The 24,570-nt window shown below is 41.2% G+C and overlaps 1 protein-coding gene across 4 annotated transcripts in view; it reads right to left on the reverse strand.

The window, feature by feature from the left end:
- The window catches only part of sgcd (sarcoglycan, delta (dystrophin-associated glycoprotein)), a 206,976-nt gene that overhangs the window by 49,561 nt on the left and 132,845 nt on the right, over nucleotides 1-24,570 (reverse strand). For all 4 annotated transcript variants that reach the window (XM_079898341.1, XM_079898342.1, XM_079898339.1 and 1 more), the window contains exon 3: nucleotides 7,320-7,421. In XM_079898341.1, the coding sequence (XP_079754467.1) occupies nucleotides 7,320-7,421 (102 nt within the window). The remainder of the gene's footprint in view (nucleotides 1-7,319; nucleotides 7,422-24,570) is intronic.

The raw sequence follows: 24,570 nt of genomic DNA on the forward strand, positions 1-24,570 counted from the left end.
GATTTCAGTGTTCTAGTTAGACAGCTGAATCGACTACACCGATAGTAGCTTAGCCTGCAAGGCGGGAACTTCTAGGTTGTAAAACCTGATAAATGTAGACGGCGAGGCCCAGCCTGCCGCCGTACATATATCCTGTAAGGAAATCCCGCTGGACCAAGCCTGGAGTGCGCTCTGACTCCCAACGGGCACTGAATGCCCTTGACAGTATAAGCCAGCGCTATGGCGTCAACTATCCATCTGGATAAGCTCTGTTTCGAAACAGCCATTCCCTTGGAACGACCACTGAACGAGACAAAGAGCTGCTCAGTCTGTCTGAAGACAGCGGAGCGGGACGCGTAAGCTCTTAAAGCCCTAACAGGGCAAAGAAAACTTGAGTCCCCTTCCTCACTTGACCCCGGCAGGGCAGACAGGGAGATAACCTGAGCCCGAAACGGCGTGTTGAGGGACTTTGGCACATAGCCATGCTTAGGTTTGAGTATGACTTTAGAGTCATTAGGTCCAAACTCTAAGCACGCTGGGCTCACGGAGAGCGCGTGCAGGTCGCCTATGCGCTTCACCGAAGCGAGAGCCATCAAAAACACTGTTTTGAAAGACAAATGTTTGAGGCTAATAGATTGGATAGGCTCGAAAGGGGCATCTTTCATGGCCGCCAAGACTGTAGAAAGGTCCCACATAGGAACTGAAGGAGGTCTGGGTGGATTCAGCCTCCTAGCTCCCCTGAGGAAGCGGATGACTAAATCGTTCCTTCCTAGTGACTGACCCAGCGTTGTTCCGGAGAACGCTGTAATAGCCGCCACGTAAACTTTGAGCGTGGAAGGGGATCTGCCCTTATCCAACAGCTCCTGTAGGAAGGAGAGAACCTCCGTCACCTCACAATCGAGAGGTGATAGGCTCCGAGCTGTACACCAGCCGGAGAAAACCGACCACTTTGAGGCATAAAGCCGCCGAGTCGACGGCGCTCTGGCCTGAGTGATGGTATTTATCACTCCCTCTGCGAGGTCAACGGATATCCGTTGAGCGCCCACGCATGAAGGGACCACAGCTCCGGGTGTGGGTGCCAAATCGAGCCCCCGGCCTGCGAGAGGAGATCTCTCCTCAATGGCACTGGCCATGGAGCGAAGTCTGCTAGCTGCATCAGGACTGGAAACCATGCTTGGTTCCTCCAGAACGGTGCTACAAGCAGCACTGGGCATTCTGTTTCCCTGACCCGCTCTAACACCTGTGGCAGGAGGGAGACGGGGGGGAAAGCGTATAGCGGGCAGCGCGGCCACATCTGGGACAGCGCGCTGTCGTTCTTGGAAAAGAACACGGGGCAATGAGCGTTTTCGCGGGACGCGAATAGGTCCACCTCCGCTCTGCCGAATCTCTCCCACAGCAGCCGGACTGTTTGTGGGTGTAGAGACCATTCACCCAGGGGAATGTTGTTCCTGGACAGTCTGTCTGGGCCCACATTCTGGAGCCCAGGCACATGCACTGCCCTCAGCGAGCGCAAATTGTGCTGAGCCCATATTAGGAGGCGTTTCGCCAGCCTGTACAGGGATGTGGATTTCAGACCGCCCTGGCGATTTATATAGGACACCACGGCCGTGTTGTCCGAACGGACTACGACGTGTTGGTCCTTGATATGGGGACAAAAACGCGTCAGCGCGTTGTGCACTGCCAGCATTTCCAGGCAGTTGATGTGTTGGAGCTTTTCTCGTTCCGACCACAGGCCGAAGAACGGTCTGCCCTCGAGCAGCGCTCCCCATCCCGAGGTGGATGCGTCTGTCGACACCATCCTCACTCTCGAGGAAGTCCCCAGGCTTACACCTGATTGGTACCAGCCGTCCGCCAACCAAGGTATCAGGGCTGTCACACAGCTTTGATTGACCTTGAGGCGTAACCGGCCGAAAACCCACGCTCCGCGTGGTACTCGCGCTTTCAACCAGAACTGCAGCGGGCGCATGCGGAGCAAGCCCAGCTGGAGAACTGATGATGCTGAGGCCATGAGACCCAGCATCCTTTGAAACTTCCTGAGCGGGGTGAAAGCGCCGCGGCGGAAAGACTTCGCCGCGCGCTGAATGTGCAGCACGCGCTGTGGCGACAGCCGCGCCGTCATAGACTGCGAGTCCAGAACAATACCCAGAAACGAAATCGTTTGACTGGGGTTCAGTGAACTCTTTGCCCAATTGACCGTGATGCCAAGATTCTCGAGGTGATCGAGTAAAATGGTTCTGTGCTCCACGAGCTGAGATCGTGATTGAGCTAGGATCAACCAGTCGTCCAAATAGTTCAGCACTCGCATGCCTCTGAGTCTGAGAGGAGCGAGCGCTGCGTCCATGCATTTCGTAAATGTACGAGGTGCCAGGGACAAGCCGAAGGGCAGGACTGTATACTGGTATGTCTGACCCTCGAAGGCGAATCTCAAGTATCGCCTGTGATGTGACGCTATCTGTATTTGAAAATACGCGTCCTTCAGATCTATCGACATGAACCAGTCTTCTCGGCGAACATGCGCAAGAATTTTGCTGGTCGTGAGCATTTTGAAACTGCGTTTCACTAATACTCTGTTTAGCCGTCTTAGATCCAGAATGGGTCTGATACCGCCGTCCTTTTTGGGGACTAGAAAGTATCTGCTGTATAGTCCCCCTTCGCTTTGAGCTCGGGGAACACGCTCTATCGCCCCTTTGCTTATCAGTTTTGATATTTCGGCGCGAAGTAGGTGTGCTACTTCTGAAACCACCGTAGTTTGGACGCGCGCTGTGAAGCGGGGAGGGCGTCGACAAAACTGTAGCGAGAAGCCTCTCTTTATAATGCCTAGCACCCAGTCCGAAACCCCTGGAAGCGCTGCCCATGCTTCTGCATGGCTGGCTAAGGGCTGGATGCGAAGCGCGCTCTGTTCGCCGTGCGACAGAGGCGCTTCGGGGCGCAATAACGTAGGCATTATGCCTGTGGCATTCGAGGCGGGGGGCGCGCTTATTACAGCGGGCAGAGCGCTCGTCCTCGACCTTACTACAGCGCTTGACTGAGTGAGGGAGGGCTGAGCGGGTCCCGTGGGACTCATGTCTGCGAGTAAATGTGGGCGGGAAGCGGGCACATTCACTGCTTTGGGCGCGCTGTCTGACTGAGCAGATCCAGATCCTCGTGATCCAGCGATGCGTGCGCTTCGCTGAAGAGATGAAAATCAAGTGAATCAGCCTTTTCGAGCTCCTTTTATAGAGGTTAGCCACACCCGTTTCGGCGGGAAATGGCAAGGAGGGCGCGAAGCGCCCTCATTGGCCTGACGTCACCTCAGGCCTCGCTCGATAGGCTTATGCAGTTGCCGCAGAGCAGCCAATGAGCGAGCAAGCTGACTACTGCTGCAACGCGCTTTACATGTATGAAAATTAAGGATAATTTTTTGCTTCAGTATTTCGTGAAAAGAGACTTTTCCCGTAGCGTTTTGATAAAAACGCAGTACGAGAGGACTCTCGTAAGAGAACTGCCATATAGATATTTTTAATATAATCTCATAATTTGGTAGTAGGTATATTAGGCTGCTATCACTTTAAGACCTGACTTACAGACCCATTATACTGTTCCATTCACATAAAAACATACATTAAGGCCCAATCCCAATTCTATCCCTTACTCCTTCACTTTCCCCTACCCCTCTGTTTTGCGCGTTCCCGTGAAGGGGTAGGATTGTCTATTTTGGTTGGAGGGGGAGGGGGAGGGGTAGGGGGTAGGGGTACACTTAAAAAGAAGGGGTATAAGAAATGTACCTTCACACATGGCTGCCAATAATCATTTTCTTTATGTCACATTCAATCTTGTGTTCATTTTTACGGTCATGTTCTTCAAAGAAACGTTTGCAAAAAAATCGCTGAAGTTCGCTAACGATAGTCCCGCGACATATTTTCATGTCTGATAACTGGTGAATGTAATTGCGGCAGGGAATTGGCTTATCTTTTACCGTATGTCTGCTATGAACGCATTGTTTTCTTGTGGTTATATGTGAACACGATATAAACGAACAGTGCTTAAACAGTTTCGTGCTTTTTGCAACATGATCAACCAGTCTTGTATATTCTTTATCAAACAGGGACACCTAAGGAAACCCGGAGGCTCATTCGTTTTCGCGCTGACAACGAGCAACGTTTCCTGAAATCCAAAAATACTTAGGATTCGAAGATATCGTCATCTCCGTTGTTTTCTACGAACTTCAGAAGAAAAATGCAAAACAAAAAAATAGCTGTAACTCACGCAATTGAGATGACTACAGCTGACGACGGCATCTTGGAAGTTTGTGATAAACATTGCCGCATCTCCTGTGACGTAGGCGCTAGCGACGACGTATAATGACGTGTAATGGTGTAATAGTGGTGTCCCATTTCTTAGGGGAATATTTTCACCCCTACGCCTTGCCACTCTGTTTCAAGGGGCAAGGGTAAGGGGTAGGTGAAGGGTTAGGAGTAGGCGAAGGGGTATAAAATAGAATTGGGATTGGGCCTATACTCGCCAAGACTGGCATTTTGACATTGCTTTGTATGTATTTGACTGTTTAAGCGCAACAAGCAGCGAAAAATAACTCAATTTTGTACTGAGAATAGGCTTTATGCTCACGCACTTTGGGTGTATATTCATCCAGAGCAAATAAAATTAGTGAGTGAGGGGAGGCAGGTTTTTGTGTTACTTGCTGTCGGAGAGATTAGAGATGAGAAAGTGCAGCTTGTATTGTGTATCTATTCTGTGGGAAATGATTATTGGAAGCATTTCAGATATTTCAATATCGATATCGAAAAATCGATATTTTTGTTAACACTCTTGCACTTATAGTTTATTATTTCAGATGCCTTTTTAAAAGACTACAATTGAAAAAAATATATATTATACATAAAATTCAACCCGCCAAACTGGCTAAAACACTGTACTGTATACATGATTGAACATCAATATGTTACAAAAATCTGACATATTTCAGAAATGCAATGAGAAAAAACGACCAGGTGGTTATTAAAGAGGCAGGGTTAGAAAAAATTGGAAGGATTTGTGACACCAGCCGAAAAGGAAAATTAAAGGCTGAGCAAGTTTTTAAAGAAGACATTTTTTTTTGTGTGAATCGTGCAGAATACAAACTAAAATCTGCAATGACAAAGTAAACAAGGTCAGTTCTGACATTAAAGTCTCAATGTAATAGAAATGTGAACCAGATTCATCATAAGAGAGTTGTTTACACAGAGAAACATCAGGAATGCAACAGGTGTTCAATTATTCATACGCTGTGACCTTCTGAATAAAACATCTAAACATCTATAACATTTAAAATGTACCATCTAACATACATCGAAAAAAACAAAAGGTTTGGAATATTACATTTGAAGGCCTCATCACAAAAGAGAGTGTGAAATAATGAAGAATAGTAGTAAATATTTAATTTCTATTTCAATGAATCTGATATAACTAAATTATTTGATATCCTTTATTTAAAAAATAAAATTCCGTTAATCATTTTGTATGCTTCAGTATGTGGCAGTCAGTTAAGCACCAGCGGATCAATTGGTTGGTAGATGCATCCCCAGGTTGCTATGAACTAGAAATGTGGCAACTTCTGGTGAGTTACTGTGGTTACAGTTCTTACTGTCCACTTTATGGGAATGTTCCTGCAATGCATCTTCTGCAACTTGCTTTGAATGAAAGCATCTGGAAATGTATATATATACAGTATATATATACATATAGATGTTTTTTTAAATGAAAAATCTCGGGTTAATTCATGGCACTTTTCCGCATGCTATTTTAGTACCAAAACCTGCACAATATTCACATACCATTCCCAATCCAAATGAATCAGCACTGGTATAGTGTATTTTTTTGTATATTTAATCAATATTAATTTGTTTTAATTTGGCATAATAATTTTGATCTAAATTAAAAAAGCAGTTTGTCTATCTATCTATCTATCTATCTATCTATCTATCTATCTATCTATCTATCTATCTATCTATCTATCTATCTATCTATCTATGCAGCCAAGGTAGTCTAGCAACTCTCCGTTGAGTTTCGAGCTGGAAAAAAAAAACTCTAATCAGGCCAATCAAATCATGTATAGAGTCGGTGGGCGGGCTTAACATAATGACGGCAGAGTTGTGACGGTTTTGCGTGAATTCAGTGCAACTTGAAAACAAAGAATGGCTGCTGCAGCTGGTGAACAACAGTCTTTCAAATCGGCTTTGGCCGTGACTCTGGAGGACTTGGAGTTAAGCTTTTCTTTGAGAAAAGAACAAAGAACGGCACTTAAGTCATTCTTAAAAGAGGAAGATGTGTTCGTAGTTTTGCCGACCAGATACGGCAAAAGTTTAATCTATCAACTAGCTCCGCTGCAGGGAAAACGCTCTGGTTGGTTGTAGCGCTATCCTATTGCGTGCAGAGGGAATTTGAAAGACAACCGTTTATCCCGCCCTTCGGATTGAGCCCTGCCAATGGTGAGTTGCCAGACCTAACGTCTTGATGTAGGTCTGGCTTGCCAGGCTAACTTTACGCGGCACACTTATCCTACAAGCTGCCTAAATGTAAAATAACACTATTTGTTCACTGTAGAAATTAAATATAGGTTCATCTTTGTTAAAGCTGTATTGTATTCTATTAACATTAATGACACAGACAACAGCAGGAATATTAGGCTGCTGTCACTTTAAGACTGAATGCACGGACTGAATATACTGACACACATCCGGTTTCTTTCTCAACTGTTCACTTATGATATAAGAGAAAACTTGTCGAGACGGGCATTTTGACATAATTTTGTGTGTATGTGTCCGTTCAAGTACAAGTAAGTGCGAAAGAGGGATCAATTTCATCCGTTGCACCCCTAATAATTAATGAACACACTTATCATCATGATTGCTATCTTACAGAGATGGAGAAAAATCCTACTCCGGTAAGTTAACGTGTCCCTGACCCCAAAAATGGCAAAAATGTTGGTACTCAAAAGCGCTTCCCTCCACGTTTTCTGCTTTGCCTCGTTTATTTTTTACCATGCATGCATACCATGAGTCTTTTATTTCCTACTGCAGTGGATGGGAGTTTCCTCTCATCACCAGTCCCATCAGGCCATTGCTATTCACCTCACCTCATCTCCTCTGTCTGTTTCTTTCTATCACTCTGTCTTTCACTCTCTCTAGTCTCACTCGTGCTAGACAGATGAGATAACGCCAGCACCCTACACATTATCAAGCCATCCATCCACTGCAGCCTCACTGATATTATTACGCCCGGACATTGTGTGAGAGAGAGAGAGAATGTATGTCCTCCTTGCTATCGCGCAGACACCATGCTGACAGGCCCTGATGTGTACTTACTGGTCTGGACTGGATTTCTTTGGCATACAGCGGCTGAAGGAATTCCGAATCGCCCTCCAGTTTCAGGCCTCTTTCTGTGATACGCAGGTTACCCATGCCATCCTGTAGAAAGAGGTGGAGAGAAAGAGAGGAAAAGAACAGGTTAATGACATGAATGAAAAAAGATGCTTATGAGTTTTTGTTAAAACATTTTTAGATTATGACATGGAAGTAAATTAGATTTTGCCTCACTGCAATGAATGAATGAATCTTTGTCTTAAACTAATCTTAATCAGTATTTTTGTCCAGTAACAAATTTGTAAACATTCGCAAAATTACATTTTAAAAAGCTACATTTAAAGCAAGACTTCTTTATCAATTAACATAAAACCTCTCAAAACCTTTTTTTTACATTTATGCTAAAAAAATGCCAATGAGGTAAAAAAAAAATAAAAAAATAAAATTAATTCAATGTATATTTTCTGAAAACAAGTATTAATATTTTACATGATTGTGCTTCTCAATAAATCTACAGTGTCTTCTTTTAAGGGTGTTTTCACTGGTAAATAAGAAAACAAAACTTTTTTTTTTCGACAGTGATTTATATAATGTCAATGAGACATCCCTCAGATGTTTTTCGATGTTAAAGAATTAAAATAGACAATTATAGATTTATAAAACAGAGGTTTTCAAACTGGGGTCCAGAACCCTCATGTCACAACAAGTTTTAGGCAGTTTACAGAAAACTTCAGTGAAAAAAATGTGTAAATAAATTAATAAATATATTTTCAAATAAAAAATAATACATGCCCCCTTGTTTTTAGCAGTAAAAAAGAAATCAACACCAAATCCAGATTTGTTTAGTCAAACAATCTCCTCAACAGAAATCCCAGAAGAACATCAAGTGATTCAAATCAAGTAATAACAAATATTTCACTTTCCATTGACAAGGAAAACTTTAACAAAGCAAGCAGATTCAACAAACCTTCAGCAGTTTTCGTGAGCCATACGAAACTCCATAATTTCAATAGGAATCAATGAAAGAATTTGCCGCGTTGAGCAACAAAAAAGGTGTTTGGTTTTCTATTGACAATATAAAATAAAATGTGCTCAAATTTCACTAATGTGAAATTAGTGTAGCCATATTCATTGTAGATATAGCACTTCCCTTAGGGTGTACTCACACTAGGCATGGTTGCCTTGTACCCTGCCTTGGTGTGATTGTCCCCCCTCCTCACTCCCCCGCTGGCCTGTACTCACATTGCATGTCTTTGAACATCCAATAAATGTAAAATTAATATCAGATTAATATCAGCAGTGTGGATTAGACTAAAATGTCATGCTCCAACTGTATAAAAACCATGACATTGTTACAAAAATGTTAATCATTTACTTTGATTTTAAAAACATTGACGGATAATTCAAAATTTTCCGTTAGTTTGTCAGGAAAAAACAAAAACAAACAAGAAAGAACATATTTAAACCTAGCACATAATCTTGTGTTTTACAACTATTATCTGTCCTGTACATGGTAGATAGGCCTATGCGGATTCACTCTATCTCTCTGGGTATGCACAGAGAGAGAGTATCCATACTCTTTGCCAAATGTCAAGAAAATGAACGTTTTTTTTCATGCATCGCATAAACTGATGCGCTGCTTTATATAAAAAGGAAAGATGTGTGATAGTTACTTCAATTATCAGTCACCCAATACTGTAAAATGCATTAGATGCATGGAGAGAAAGCAGGGGAGAGCTCATGTGGCTCACTTTACTGTGTGCGTAATATATATTTACACCATATAATACTATTTATAATATTTATAGCAACTACGAAGAGCTGCACGTGCAAGTGACGGGCTTTCGGGTGTATGAGCGCTGCTTGCACATCGTATTTGCCGCTAGAACCGCCCACGATTTGACTGTTTTGTTTGTCTCTCATTGAAAATGAACTAGGGACTTGTGCTTTCCACATCCCGTGTGAAACTGTGTTTATGTCGAACCAAGTGGAAGGTTCCTGCCAGCCCAACCTTAGGGCGGCCCGCCAGGAATACTCCCGATGGCCACTCCGGGCTTGCACTAAGCATTAAATGCATGCAAATGTGTTTTGATACAAGGTCCCAATAGCTCAGCTTGCTATTTTAACATTACTCTTACAGTAAACATAGACTGTTTGCTTTGAAGTCTGAAGCCTTTGGTGAGGAATCTTTTGCCACTTCCTATCCCTCACAAGCTCTTATCACCATATTTAATAACGTTCACATCAAAGGATCAAAGTGCCTGTCACAATTGTACCCTGCTTTGGTCTGCTGGCCATTTTCTTTGCACAACTGCCATTAACATGAGCAAATATGGGGAATAAGTTTTACTATGTCTGACTTCTGTAACAGACTCTTTGAGTTATGCTGTTGCAATTTGCAAGTCTGTTTGCATTGAGAAGACACATTAGCATGTGGATAGGAATCAAAGTCAGTGTGTGGCATCACAGTGTTTACTATTTGGTACATTAGTAGTCTATATAAAAGGGGAAGAAGAGAATCAAATAATGATAAAAATAGACTCAAATTTCCAGAATTTTAGTCAACTAAATCTTGACTAATCAAAAAACAGGATAGGTTGACTAAATATGCCAAAAAAACTAAAAACGTCATTTGATAAAGAACTAAAACCAAAAAAATAACAAAATAAAAATAGTTGACAAATTTAACATTACAATCATGGTAATTAGCTGCTTGTAACCAACTATCATGTTCCAAAACCAGATCTAAAAATCCCAAATTTATTTATTATTTTTTCAGTAGAAGAGATTTAGGGCAGGTTGGAAGTAAAACTTGGCTTTTGTGGTGATAGAATGCAAACTAATTAAAGATACAGGAGAAGGGGAAGGAAGGAGAAGGAGATTAGGCGCCATATGATAGTGAATATTTCCAGGTCTTTCTCTACATGAATCAAAGCAGAATCGAAGGAGTGGCGGATATGGGCAGAGGAAAGGCAAAGAATATGATGAATTATTCAGGCATGTTTGCAGCAGCTGACAGAAAGGCCGAAAACTCTCAGGTGTGTTTCCGCACGGTACCATGCGAGAATCAGCAAACCTCCTCTGGCGTGCCACAGTTTATGCAGCATCAAGGAGTAAATTGATTTCCACCACCAGTGTCACTGCACTGGCTGTTTGATATTTATTGTGGAAGAGAATGTGTGAGAGAGGAGACAAGAATTGCAAAGAGGGGTCGGGTGAAAAAACAATCTCCTTTATCTGATGCTGTAACATTGAGGGGAGGGACAGTTTAGAGTGCTTTAAAAAGAAAGAAAGAAGGGAGAAAGACACAGATCTTGCGAATAAGCTATTGCGGAATTAGCAGAAAAATTACTTCTAGGTTCCAGACCTCCAAGTGAGATCATTTCCCCTTGGGCTATGATGGGACCCCCTTTCTAAAATATAAAAGCAACTGTATTTTCATGTATAAAGTATTGTACTTTCGAAGGTGGACAGGGGTCATCATTGACACTCTGATTGGTCTGCGGCTACACAGCCCCATTCGATTGTGACCCATTCCCCCCATAACCATCATTTTTGTGTGCCATGTGACACAGTGGACCTTCTATTGGCTCGGACCATAGGGGATAGCCTTTGCTGCCCTTGCACATCGACGAGCTTGACAACACCCAGTCGCCGGTTTATAGTTTATCCCTCATCGGGCCACTGTTGGTAAATTCTCACCACTGCTGACCAAGCAACACATAAACCTTGCCATTTCAGAGATACTCTGACCCAGTTGCCTTGCCATAACAATTCGGCCCTTGTCAAAGTCAGATTTCTCCTGCATTCAACATGTTGATCATGAGAACTGATTGTTTGCCTACCAATTAATCTACCCAGACATTTATATGTGGCCTTGTTAGAAGTTGATCAATGATATTCGCTTCACCTGTGAATTTGACTCATCAGGCTATCAATATAATACAATTATTTGGGATTAACCCTTTAATTCATAAATGTATTGTCAAACATTATTACATATTCGGGTCTTAAACGACCCGGATCTATATCTAATCTCTAACTTCCGCAATAGTAGAACTCTCCTGATATTTTAGAGGTGACATATTATGCCCCTTTTTACAAGATGTAATGTAAATCCATGGTGTCCCCAGAATGTGTCTGTGAAATATCAGCTCAAAATACCCCCCAGATAATTTATTATAGCTTGTCAAATTTGCCCCTTTTTGGGTGTGAGCAAAAACGAGCCATTTTTGTGTGTGTCCCTTTAAATGCAAATGAGTGCAGCCTTACGGAGAGACTCAGGAAGATGTTGCAACTTTTAGACTGCACCTGGACGTTTCTGAATGGTTAGTGGACACATTTATGTAGTTGTAGTGAAGTTACATTGATTCATCTCATCGACTTGCATGTACTGTCATGTTTAACTTTTACACAAGTTGACACACTTCCCTGAGGTCTTTATAAGACAGCTGTGACGTTTTTTTTTTTTGTCAAATAGTGTTCTGTGCTCGTCTGTGCAGCCACAGGGGGTTTTCTTAAATGTTTTTGTTATATTGTTAATAATGAATAGACTGAGGAATAGTAAGAAGGTTGATGTCTAACTTTAAAAAATGAATGAGGGGAAGGGTAGTGAATGACTATCCTTCTCCTCATTTGAGTTTGTGACTATTATGGTTGACTATGATTATTATGTTGACTTGATGACATTTGAGGTTTGACACCTCGAAGATGCGCTCTCCTACATAATATCTTGATTATTTATTCATTATTATTAAAAGGAAATGACGAGAAAAAAAAAATATCTGAGCAAGCATAAAACTGGCTTGATATGTGCATCTCAATGCCAAAAAAGCACAGAAAGTATGCAGGGCTGTACAAGTCAAGCACATCTGCACACTGCACAGGATAGCAATTTCGAAACAGTAGAAGGTGAAGGTTTGGCTCTTGAATCTTAATTAGCTAACATGACTGGATGGTCTATGAAGATTACCAAGCAATGTCAGTGTAAGCTAATTAATATTTATGAGCCCAGTCTTCACCATATAGTGACATTACAACCCAACCATCTTCATTCCCCACAATTTAAAAGTCATTCTGTTGCCAAGGTTGTAAAGCCATGAATAGGGTAGCTTCCTCCACCAAAGCTATCTGATTTATATCTAAATGATAGCTTCCATTACCAAAGCTATCTCAACATATCTCATTTGTGAACATGTACACAAACTAGGGCTGCACAATTTTTTCAGATAAAAAAATGTGATTGCGCTTTAAAATGCAATCTTACTGCCGGTCTGTGATGGCACTCCATCCATCCATCCATCCATCCATCCATCCATCCATCCATCCATCCATCCATCCATCCATCCATCTATATATACCTCCCTCTTGCAGCAACATCTCTTCTCTGATGATGTGTTTACTGATTTGACGTGAGGGCAGGACAACCTGTCACTCACATGACATCACAGCAATAGCAAACAATAATGATCCAATAATGGACAGTCCCACCCTACATTTTCTTGTTCCAGAATCTGTTTCACACAGATATACACTACAATAGGGAAGAAAATACTATTGCAATTTCCATTTCATGCCGACTTTAAAGAATCTTCCAAAAATCTCTTTCAACATTCAGGTTGGGAGCAACATGAGAATGAATAAATAACTATATTGCATTGTCCCATATACCGGGTTCAGACTACATGATATCAGCCCAATTTTTGCACGATCCGTCTTATGTAGTGATTTTTAAACGACAATGGGTATCGGGACGCAAGAATCAATAGTTTAATCTCGTAGCCATAGTGTGTCATATTGGAAGACAACCGACATCGCTTCTGCTATGCTTCACAGTGTCACAACAGAAAGACTAGCATTTTTTTTTTCTTTTTTTTTCAGACCAGTAGAAGCACAGAAGCTCTTCCGTACACAGCTTTCAAACATGGCGGAGTGAAAGACTGATGATATTGGTGCTGCTAGGTGGAATTATGTAATGGAGGAAAGGTTTTTGGAACTATGGCAATAATACTCCAGACTTTATGAAATATCACGAAAGAGTGAAACAAGATAAATGCTGATGAAAAATAGCAGAGGTGCTTCAGCAACCCGGTGAGTACTGTAATTGACCGTTCGCAAAGACCCACCCCTTTAGTTACTGTTCCAATGTCCGAAAAGCCATGCTGCTCTCACGCCACACCATGTTCTCAGGCATGAAAAATACATTGCGGAGCAAAGAGGATACTAACAACACGCTGACAGACAGGACAGAGCAGAAAAATACCGTTTTGTGATACTTTAATGTGTTGTGACAGATCACTGTAGAGACTCAGTTAAAGCTGCTTGTGAACCAGTCATCTCTTCCTTCTAGTTAATTTATAGCATCCAATAAACATGAATAAACATCAGAAGGAATGTTGTTTCAACCGTGGAAAGACGTCAGTAAACGCCTCGGTTACGTATGTAACCCTGAAGGAGGGAACGGAGACGTTACGTCAGTGACTGACGAAATGGGGGTTTTGCTAGAGAGCCCTATGACCTTCGAGTTATTAGAAAGTGAGGCAATTGTATGAAAATACCATGGGTCTGCAGAATTTGCATTGCAAATTGAGTGCAATCTCGCATTATGTTACCTGCTGAGGAGCCGAGACTGTACGCCCCGGCCGTTTCAGCGGTACAGTGGTAGTGGCATGTGGATGTAACGTCTCCGTTCCCTCCTTCAAGGAACGAGGGGTACACACGTAACCGAGACATTCCCTTTCAGTCAGTCACTACGAGTTACATCAGTGACTGACGAAATGGGGGTCCCAATCTAATCTCGCCACTGCGGCTGTCTTCCAGTGTCCTGCGCAAGCCCAGCTCCCTGTCGTGAGGCTAGCACGAGCGAAGGGCCAGGTTAACGCAAGAATACGGTACACTGGGTAGCATATCCCAGGTGGAATATGTAACACAGCGCCTACCCGCAGGGAGGACTAGAATACACATATGACCCGAGTACAGGATGCTGTCACGGTTCATGAATTCACTGACTCTTTCTCGCGCTGTGTTTGTGTATATGTGTGTGTGTGTGTGGGCGTGGTCGCTGATCAGCCGCTGATTGTCATCAGCGCCAGCTGATTCTGATCAGCGATCTCTATTTAAGCTCCTGGAGCCGGTTGCACCAACAGGGCTTTACTAAGCCTGGTCCTAACTGCTAAGTAGGTCTTAGTTAAGACCAGTCTTTAGAGCTGACTTAACGTCAGTTGCACCAACCAAACTTAAGCCTAGGCTTAACTACGCCTGGTCTTAGCGTTGCGCGTTCATGTGAATGACCACGGAACTATAGCAGTTGACTAGCAGCGTGCGTTGCTAGGTTACGCTGTAAACTATCTTCCGCTGTTTTGTTAACTTGTAGCCGTATCAGTCGACACGCGGTGGATTTGTGGACATTAATCATGTCTCCAACAGTGTTTTGAAACGCACCATTTGCATAAAAACATAGCGCTATTAACAGCTGTACTGCTGGTGTCAATGCTGCGTTGTGGTTTCGACACAAACTGTAACTGTTTATCTCTCCGACAGAATCGAAACCTCATTGTAACAATGTAAACGTCCAATGGATTGCTTCTGTCCCTAATAACTCTCTCTCGTCTAATTTTTTGTGATTGATACATGTATCCCTTGTGCTTATGTTTAATAATAATAATAAAAAAAATAAAAATAAAAAAAACTCTCTCCCGTCTAAAAGCCCGCTATGTCTTTACTGCTGAGTTATCAAGTGTTACTATAGAAACACTATCTGTCGGATAATGGCTATTAACGCTATTATATGCCTAGATTTTGAATTTACGCCTGCTACTGACTAGGCGTAAGATTTACGTCCGGTCTTAGTGAGAAGAGGATTTAAGCCTGGATGGTGCAACTGTCGTAACTTTTAGGTCGGACTTAGAATGCTGAGTTAAGACCTACTTACCTTAAGACCAGACGTAAGCCCTGTTGGTGCAACCGGCTCCAGATCTTTCGTCCTGTGTTTGTCAGATCGTTGTTTGTATTATCCCCTGTGCTGTGTGGTCTTCGTTGGTGTTTCCCGGTTCCCGTTGGTGTTCGTGTTGAGTTTCTGTCTGCCTGCCGTCGTCTAAGGATCTTGTCTCTTCTCATCTCACCACGGGTTCAGGTTGCATTCTGTCTGCCAGCCATCATCGGAGGATTCTGTCTCATCTCATCACTCAGCGGATTGTCGGGTTGCCCATCTACCCCCTGCGCTGCCAGGGCTCATTGGACTGTGTGTTTTCTACCACCTTCTACGTGTTCATTCAATAAATCTGATTTCTTGCAGTTGCATCTTCTGTCTTCATTAAACGTCACAGATGCATATGGAGAACTCAGAGGTATCCAGCCTGCAGGGTGGAATGTTTCAACCTCGAGATGGCAAGAGAGGTCTTGCCGAGGGAAAGTCACGTGCTCGGAGGAGACTTACCATGGAAATACACACATGGGGGTTGCCCAAGCGGGGAACCATGCTAATGGAGGCACCTAGCCAATCACGAGGGCTGACAAACCGGACATGCACTCTGGTGACGGCATCAACAGTGCAGGAGGAACTTAGGGTCTATGGAGAACTCATCTGAGTAAAATAGCGCATGTATCCAGTCCGTGAAGTGGAATGGCACAGCAAGCGATGACACCAAGCAGGTCCTACTTACTGGCCACTGGGAGTGAGTACACCAGAGGACACTGGCTCTACACGGAGACTGTAGAATCTCACGAATGTATTAGGTGTCGCCCAGCCTGCAGCTCTATAGATGTCTGTTAGCGAGGCACCATGCACTAGCGCCCAGGAGGAAGCAACACTCTGAGTGGAATGTGCCTTCACCCCTAGGGGGCATGGCAGGCCCTGCACCTGGTAAGCCATGGCAATAGCGTCCACTATCCTGTGAGACAACCTCTTCTTGGAGAGAGCCTTTCCCTTCAGCTTCCCACCGAAACAGACAAAGAGCTGTTCCGAGGTCCTGAAACACCGCGTTCTGTCTACGTAAGCACGAAGGGCGCGTACTGGACAGAGCAGTGCTAAGGCTGGATCTGCCTCCTTCAAAGGCAGCGCTTGCAGGTTCACCACCTGATCCCTGAAGGGAGTGGTGGGAACCTTGGGCACAAATTCCAGGCATGCTTCATCAACCGAAAATGCCTGCAGGTCCCCTACCCTATTGATGGAGGGCAAAGCAACCAGGAGCGTCGTCTTCATAGAGAGGTACTTAAGCTGGACTGAGTGCAATGGCTCAAAGGGAGCTCTCTGCAGTGCAGATAGTACCACTGCGAGGTCCCAAGAGGGCATAATGTGGAGGATTTAACCTCCTCGCCCCTCTAAGGAACCTGATGACCAGGTCATCCTCCCCAAGGAGGTCATTGAGTCTCGATCTAAGCATCGCGATGGCCATGTTCCTCCACTGAGAACATGACTCATCCACGAGTGCTGCCTAAGCGTGATTAAAGCGATGCCCGTGCAGCTCTTTTAGAAAAAAAGAAAGCTCTCTTTAGCATTGCTGAAGCACCCAGGGGAGAACACGAGCCGTGTGCAAAGTCACTACACAGACGAGCAGCAGGATCATGAACCCGCTGAAATGCACTGTCACACCAACACCGACTGAAGAGAGATGCTCATTGCTCTTGATGAAGTTGAAGAGAAGCACATAAACACTTCGGCTCCGAAGCAGAAACATAATGCGAGTTTGCACTCACGGTTCCTTTTATACTCACGAAGTGGGGCGAAGTTCGCGATGCAAATTTTCATACCATTGGCTCGTTTTCTAATAACTCGAAGTTGATAGGGCTCTCTAGTGAAACCCACATTTCGTCGGTCACTGACGTACTGACTGACTGAAAGGGAACACAGTTTTTCAAATCCAAAGTTCAAATCCACTGAGGTTAATCTACTAACTCTCCTGACACTTTTGTCGGACAAAAATGGCAGATTCGGTGGATGGCGGATTATGATTGGTCAGATCGCCTGTCAATCAAACTCCCTGCGATGGGTGAATTAGCTCTTGTTTCCGGAAGTCAGTCGCTAGTTCCGCCTTCTCGATGACGTTAAAGACGGCAAGCGATGATTGGTCAAGAAGCAACATGTAGTCTGACATGTTTCTTGCCTGTGACAAATTAACATAATCTGACACAGTGACTATCGTAACAGAAAAAAATATCGTGTAGTCTGAACCTGGCAGTAAAGTCCACATCTGAATGAATGAGGACAACACATTAGCCTACATAACCAGAACACCCTTGTTGACAGATGTGATACTGAAAGTCTGTGATTCTATCTGGAACGGACACTCATTTGCATTACAGTCACACAAGGCTCCGCACTTATTTGATGTGCACGCTTTGATGCCATTGACACAGCGCACATCAACACCCAGTGAGCTCTGCAGAGCACTGCAACCTCTCCACAGAACATGACGCCCTAAAAAGACTCACCACTGAGAGATTTAAATGCATCTTTGTTGCAAAATCGCTATGAATAATGAAAGTCAGAGCAAGAGGGTGAACAATTGTTAGAGAGACATCAACAGATTGCATTCCTTTCCCTTTTTACCTGAGGAGAGAAATAAAGAACAAAATAAAGAGCCGGAATTGCTCATACGGGAGGCTTTTTGGTTAACCTGTACGCTAGTGTTTCATTCGCAGGGAAAAATATTCACAGAGTAAATTAGCAGGGTTAATTGGTGTCCAAATCGATTTGGATTTTTCAGTGTAATTGCATTCAGTAAGTCGGCAAAATGCCACTAGTGAAAAATGACATTTTCAAAACATACCACCTTTGCAATGCAAATAATGTTTCTAATGCTGTTTGTTTTACCTGTTAACTTTAGCTCATTTGTCTTTGCTTTGTTAAAAAATACTTTTCATGTTACATTTAATTATATTTCAGGCAGCAGCAGTCACTTCACAGCAACCTAGTGTGGATGATACTACACCGTGCCAATTTGTATAGTTGCTTTGCATGTGTGGAGAAGGAAAGATGCTGCCAATAAGAAATTGTGTATCCAAGCAGAAAAATATCTAAGATGACGTGACACATGCAAAGCTAGGTGTCAGTGTTTCCATGGAAATGAATTTGGTCTGAATCCTGTTCAGATTAAGAAGCAGCATTTAAATATGCTGAGGGATTACAACATTTAATTCCATGCCAATCCACTCTCGGTTTAATCTAATATAGAATGTGTGATCATAAATAATGCATAGTTGTAGGTTAGTATCACTTTCTTCATCCTGTGATTTTATGCAGGCCGCAGAAGAGAAGATATTAAAGTAAAAAAAAAAAAAAGATTCAAACTTCAAAATGTCCTCTTTTCAAACTTTGGCTCATTGGGAAAAAATGTGCCTCTACTCTACCTATATTTTAGCCAAACTCCAAAGCGTACATGTACATACAATTCCCTGCAGTTTCCATCTGAAATGAACATTAGAGGCAGTAAAATAGAGAGAGAGAGAGAGAGAGAGAGAGAGAGAGAGAGAGAGAGAGAGAGAGAGAGAGAGAGAGACGTGTTTCAGACAGTGCTCGAACACCTTATTTATTCCTCTTTCACGTTTACTTGCGCTTGAAAGGACACATACTCTCTGTTACTGTATGTCATAAGTGAACAGTTGAGAAAGAAACTGGATGTGTGTCAGTATATTCGGTCCATGCATTAGGTCTTAAAGTGACAGCAACCTAATATTCCTGCTGTTGTCTGTGTCATTAATGTTAATACATTTTTTTTTTTTTTAATTCATCATCACCTACCATGTTCGAAAAAAAAGAGGATAGTGAGGAGAGCAGTCAGGAGGAAAAAGATGACGACTGCTCCAAACTCCCAACGCAGGGTAATCCAATGTTGTTTTGTCCGGCCCAAATTAAATAGAATATAGAAAGAAAGAAAGAAATTAAATAATTTAGAGGTTGTTTATTTAAGAACAAGTGCTGCTTCTTTGTATCTTGGTGTCAGGTAAATTGTTTTCTCAAAGAGAAGATAAGAAGTTGCACCCTCTCGAATTCAACCTAAAACATGGGAAGCCTATTTCGCTTGGATCACAGGTGATAGCCATATCCCTGCTGTAGCCCATGTGTACCCTCAGATGCATATCGATGGAATTGCCTCTCGGCTTGCCGAAGGCTCCATCTCGAGATCTGATCGAGTTCCTCAAAGTCGGAGGAGCCACCCTTAGATCATCTATCATAGGAACGTGGCATTTCTCAGGAGTGCAGGGAGAAATGGAAAGAATGTGAAGAACACAGGGAAAAGATGGAGACTAAATTTAACATTTTAAATCTCAAAGGAATAGTTAATCCAAATGAATTTAGAAGCGACATTTAGAAGTCAGATATTTCCTAATATTTGCGATTGTCCTTGGCAAAACAGTAAATCAGTGTGTTTATCCAGGTATCTGAAACTGGCGCTACTTTCATGTCTCTCATATAACACCGTGCACTCGTTCTCTCTTATTCTACACAAACAAAACTGTTGTCATCTTGATTATTTTATCATAGCAGAATTTGTAAGATAATATACAGATAAGACTATGAAATAGTTTTGTCTTTAATACATTTTTCGTCCATGCATTTATTTATTTTGTGAGGTTCACGTCATCTCAAACCTATGGGAGCTTGTTTCTGCCACAGAATAAAAAAAAACACGTAATTGCTACTTTTTATCACACAATTCTGACTTTTTTCTCACAATTGCGAGTTTACATTTCGCAATTCAACTTTTTATCTCTGAATTGCATGATATAAAATCGCAGTTGCGAGTTATAAAAGTCATAATTGCATGATATGAAGTCCCAATTGTGTGTTTATAAAGTCGCAATTGCGTGTTATAAAGTCAGAATTGTGAGTTATAAAGTCAGAATTGTGAAATATAAATTTGCAATTGCGAGAAATAAACTCGCAATTCTTACTTTTTTTTCTCAGAATTGCATGTTTATATGTCGCAATTATGACTTTATAACACACAATTGGGAGATATAAAGTCAGAATTGCATGATATAAAGTCGCAATTGCGTGTTATAAAGTCAGAATTGTGAGAAATAAACTTGCAAATCTGAAGAATTAGAATTGGCCTTTATTACTCGTTTATATCTCACAATTCTGAGAAAAGATGTCAGAATTGCGAGATATAAACTCGCATTTGCGTGTTATAAAGTCAGAATGGTCGCAATCATCTTTTAAAATGTTTTATTCTGTGGTGGAAACAAGCTTCCATACAAACCTGTATGACTTGCCTACTTTCGTGAAACACAAAAGAAATTTAGCAGAATGTCAATAAAAACAAATGGTGACCATGGCTGCCAGATAATTTTTCAGAGAATAACAATGGAAATCTTAGCCTGTTCTTCACAAAAAGCTTTCAGTTGACTTGAAATAGTGTACGAGTCATATGGACCACTTTTATGATACTTTTATTGTGCTTTTTTGTCCTTTTACAGAAAAGGGCTGAATCAACATTCTTCAAAATGTCTTCTTTCGTGTTTCACGGAAGACAGAAAGGCATACAATAAATTATGACATTAATTTCATTTTTGGGGTAAACTGTCCCTTTAATTCAAGAAATACAAGGATCATGGCGAAATTGCTGCAAAACGCACGTTATGCAACACTTTCAAAGTGAACTGTCCAGTGAGTGGCGCTTAAAGCACGTTCAGTTTTATCAGAAACAGATGAATGTGAATCTGGGCAAGTTTCTTGGTTATTGTACGTATTGCAGAAGTTCATGAAATGTCCAATGACTGGAGCTAAAACGTTAATGCTCTGTCGCGTTCGGAAATACGTATCATATATCTTACTCTAAACCTAACCAATAGGGTTAATTCAAGCAAACGTAACATACATTTTTTTCTGAAGCACATCACAATTACAATGCTGTACCAGGTGAGCTACCGTTTACTACATCAGAACAATCATTATATAGAGCTGGATATGTGATGAAAACATCAAAAATGATTCATTTACAAATCATGCACTATGGTAAAAGTGTTTTGAGGTCACAACATTGAGTAAGGAAACATGCACATCGATAATCTCCCACAGTAATTAAAAAAAGTTGGCGTTTTACCGCCTCTACTGTTGAAGCCGCAGTAAACTGTATGTTATCTATATGTATGTTTTTGGAGTTTTGTAAAAAATTTAGGTGGAGGCACTTTTTCCCCCCATTGATCATAGGTTGTTAATTAGCCAGGTGAATAAACATGAGGGATTCATCTGATCTGACCCACATACAGTAGATGAGTGAGGCTTCATTAATGCTTCCCCAGAGCACCATCACCACCAATCACTGTCAGCCCTCATAGATTTCCTATAGAGTTCATATCACTTTGGACTGTACTGATCCGTCTCAGGCTGCCTATAGAAGCGCTAAATCGAGTGATTGCAGAACACACATTTTTAATATCAAAGAACTGTGAACATATTTTGCAAAGTCAACAGAGCTCTGCTGGGGCTTTTATCTGAAAGCCTCACAGAAGTTCAATCTTCTTACCGACACTCATGATCATCTGGATTGTGAAGTAGACTGACCATCAGCTGTGCACAGATTTAAAGTCTATTTTCAAAGCTGATGCAAATTATTGCTGACTGACCAAGCTCAAGCCAGCAGGTGAGCTTGGTCTCGCTCGAGTCTCTCAAACTGCAGAAAGCAATCATGTGGACTTTGAGCGACAAGGCCGCTGATGAGACACAATGTCCTGCTTGTGTTCGGATGTGGTCGGTCTGCAGTCCTCCATTCTCGGGCGGAAAGAACATTGACTAAGGTGTCCGCTCGCCAAAGACACGTACGATAAGGTCTTTCTCCCCTTTCGATCTAGGACGGACGATCAAGATCTTTTAAAATTCTGTGGGTGGCAAATTTACAGCTCTCTCACCACACTGCAGGCAGCTTTATTGAATCAGGGCACGAGGAGATTGAATAGCCTTGTTTTCAAGGAACAACATTAAAGAGGAGTGTCCACTTCAAGGTCTTTAAAAGATTCCTCCACACACTAGGGGGTGTAACTCAGTGGCTGTCATCTCAGTGGCTAAATGCTTTCATCTTTTTATTTCTGGGTCGTCACTGTGACCGCAGATTCAGCGTGCCCTGCGAAGGTGAATACACCAAGTGTGTCTACTGTTTACTTATATGGATCAGACTAACAACGCCATGATAAATGTTTCATTTGGTTTAGGTCACCCAGAAGATCTAAAACCTGTATAGAATGTGACTTGGTCCACAATTCGTGCGAGGGTACAGGTCTTATTTTAGATTTTATTATATATACCTGTTCAAAAGACTGAATGTTTTTGAAAGAAGTCTCTAATGCTCACCAAGGCTGCATTTATTTGATCAAAATACAGTAAAAATATTATTACAATTTAAAATATTTTTTCTTCATTTAAATATTTTTTAAAATGCAATTTATTCCTGTGATGGTAAAGCTGAATTTTCCATAATCCTTAATCAGAAATCATTCAAATATGCTGATCTGGTGCTCAAGAAACTTGGCTCTTAGTTATTCAATATTTTTGTGGAAACAGTGATTTTTTTTTTTTTTTTTTTCAGGATTCTCTGATGAATATAAAGTTCCAAAGAACAGTATTTATTTGAAATAGAAATCTTGATAAATATTCATTTGAAGCCTTTATATATATATATATATATATATATATATATATATATATATATATACAGTACAGGTCAAAAGTTTGGAAACATTACTATTTTATGTTTTTGAAAGACGTTTCTTCTGCTCATCAAGCCTGCATTTATTTGATCAAAAATACAGAAAAAAAATGTAATACTGTGATATATTATTACAATTTAAAATAATTGGTTTTCAATTTATTATACTTATTCTGTGATGCAAAGCTGAATTTTCAGGATCATTACTCCAGTCTATCACATGATCCTTTAGGAATCATTCTAATATGATGATTCATTTTCAAAGTTGGAAACAGTTCTGCTGCTTAATATTTTTTCATAACCTGTGATACTTTTTAGGATACTTTGATGAATAAAAAGTAAAAAAATACAAAAATAAACAGAAGCAAATGTTTTAAAAATAGAAATCTTTTGTAACAACAATATACACTACTGGTCAGTAATTTGGGGTCAGTAATTTTTTTCTTTCTTTTTTGAAATAAATCAATACTTTTATTCAGCAAGGATGTGTTAAATTGATAAAAAGTGATAGTACAGAAGATTTATATTATTAGAAAATATTTTTTTTTATTTTGAATAAATGCAGTTCTTTTTAACCTTTTATTCATCAAATATATTAGGCAGCAGAACTGTTTCCAACACTCATAATAAATCAGAATATTAGAATGATTTCTAAAGGATCATGTGATAGACTGGATGTCACATGTGATACTGAAGACTGGAGTAATGATGCTGAAAATTCAGCTTTGCATCACAGGAATAAATTATTTTTTAAAGTATATTCAAATAGAAAACTATTATTTTAAGTAGTAATAATATTTCACAATATTACTGTTTTTTTTCTGTATTTTTGATCAAATAAATAGCCTTGATACACTGTAAAAAAAAAAAAAGTTGAGAAAACTTAAAAGTTTAAGGCAACCAGCTGCAGGACATTTTTGAGTTTTCTCAACTTACGTGTTTGAGTTATCTCAACTTTTCTCAACTTTTTTCATGTTAAATAGTTGAATAAACTTTAAAAACTGAGTTTGTCATACAAAACGTAAGTTGGATTTTTTACAGTGTACTAATAAACAGCCAATATCCTAATAATATGCATGCTAATAAGCAACTAGTTAATAATTAACTGGAAACAGAAACCTCCCCTTATTTTCTTGGGGACACCAATAGATTCCCCCGTAGATGACACCAAGCGCTCTTGTGAAGCTCACTATAGAGACTAGTTTTCTCCTGTCAGACATCAACTTAGTGTCGGCCATGTACCAGATGTGGCCCGGATCTGGGCCGACACTATGATGATGTCTGGGCTGGGTGTGAGTTTAGAAGTAAACGGGAACTTTGATTGTTTCACAGGTAAGGTTCACAGTGTTTCACTGCCTTGTGTTATGCTGCCAACCCAGATGCCCCCTAGGTCTCAGGCTGGTTATACTTTATTTTAAGGTGTCTGTGTTACAGTGTAGTTATACAATTAAGTACTGAGATATAATTATTAACTACATGTACTATAGGGTTAGGGTTAGAATTAGGGTTTAGTAGCATGTAATTATGCATAACTTATAGTTATTACTATAGTTACTACATGTAATGTGTAACAAAGGCAATGCAAATAAAGTGTTTGCAAATTTTGGTGT

The sequence above is a fragment of the Squalius cephalus genome, assembly GCF_949319135.1.
Source record: "Squalius cephalus genome assembly, chromosome: 17".
NCBI lineage: Eukaryota > Metazoa > Chordata > Actinopteri > Cypriniformes > Leuciscidae > Squalius > Squalius cephalus.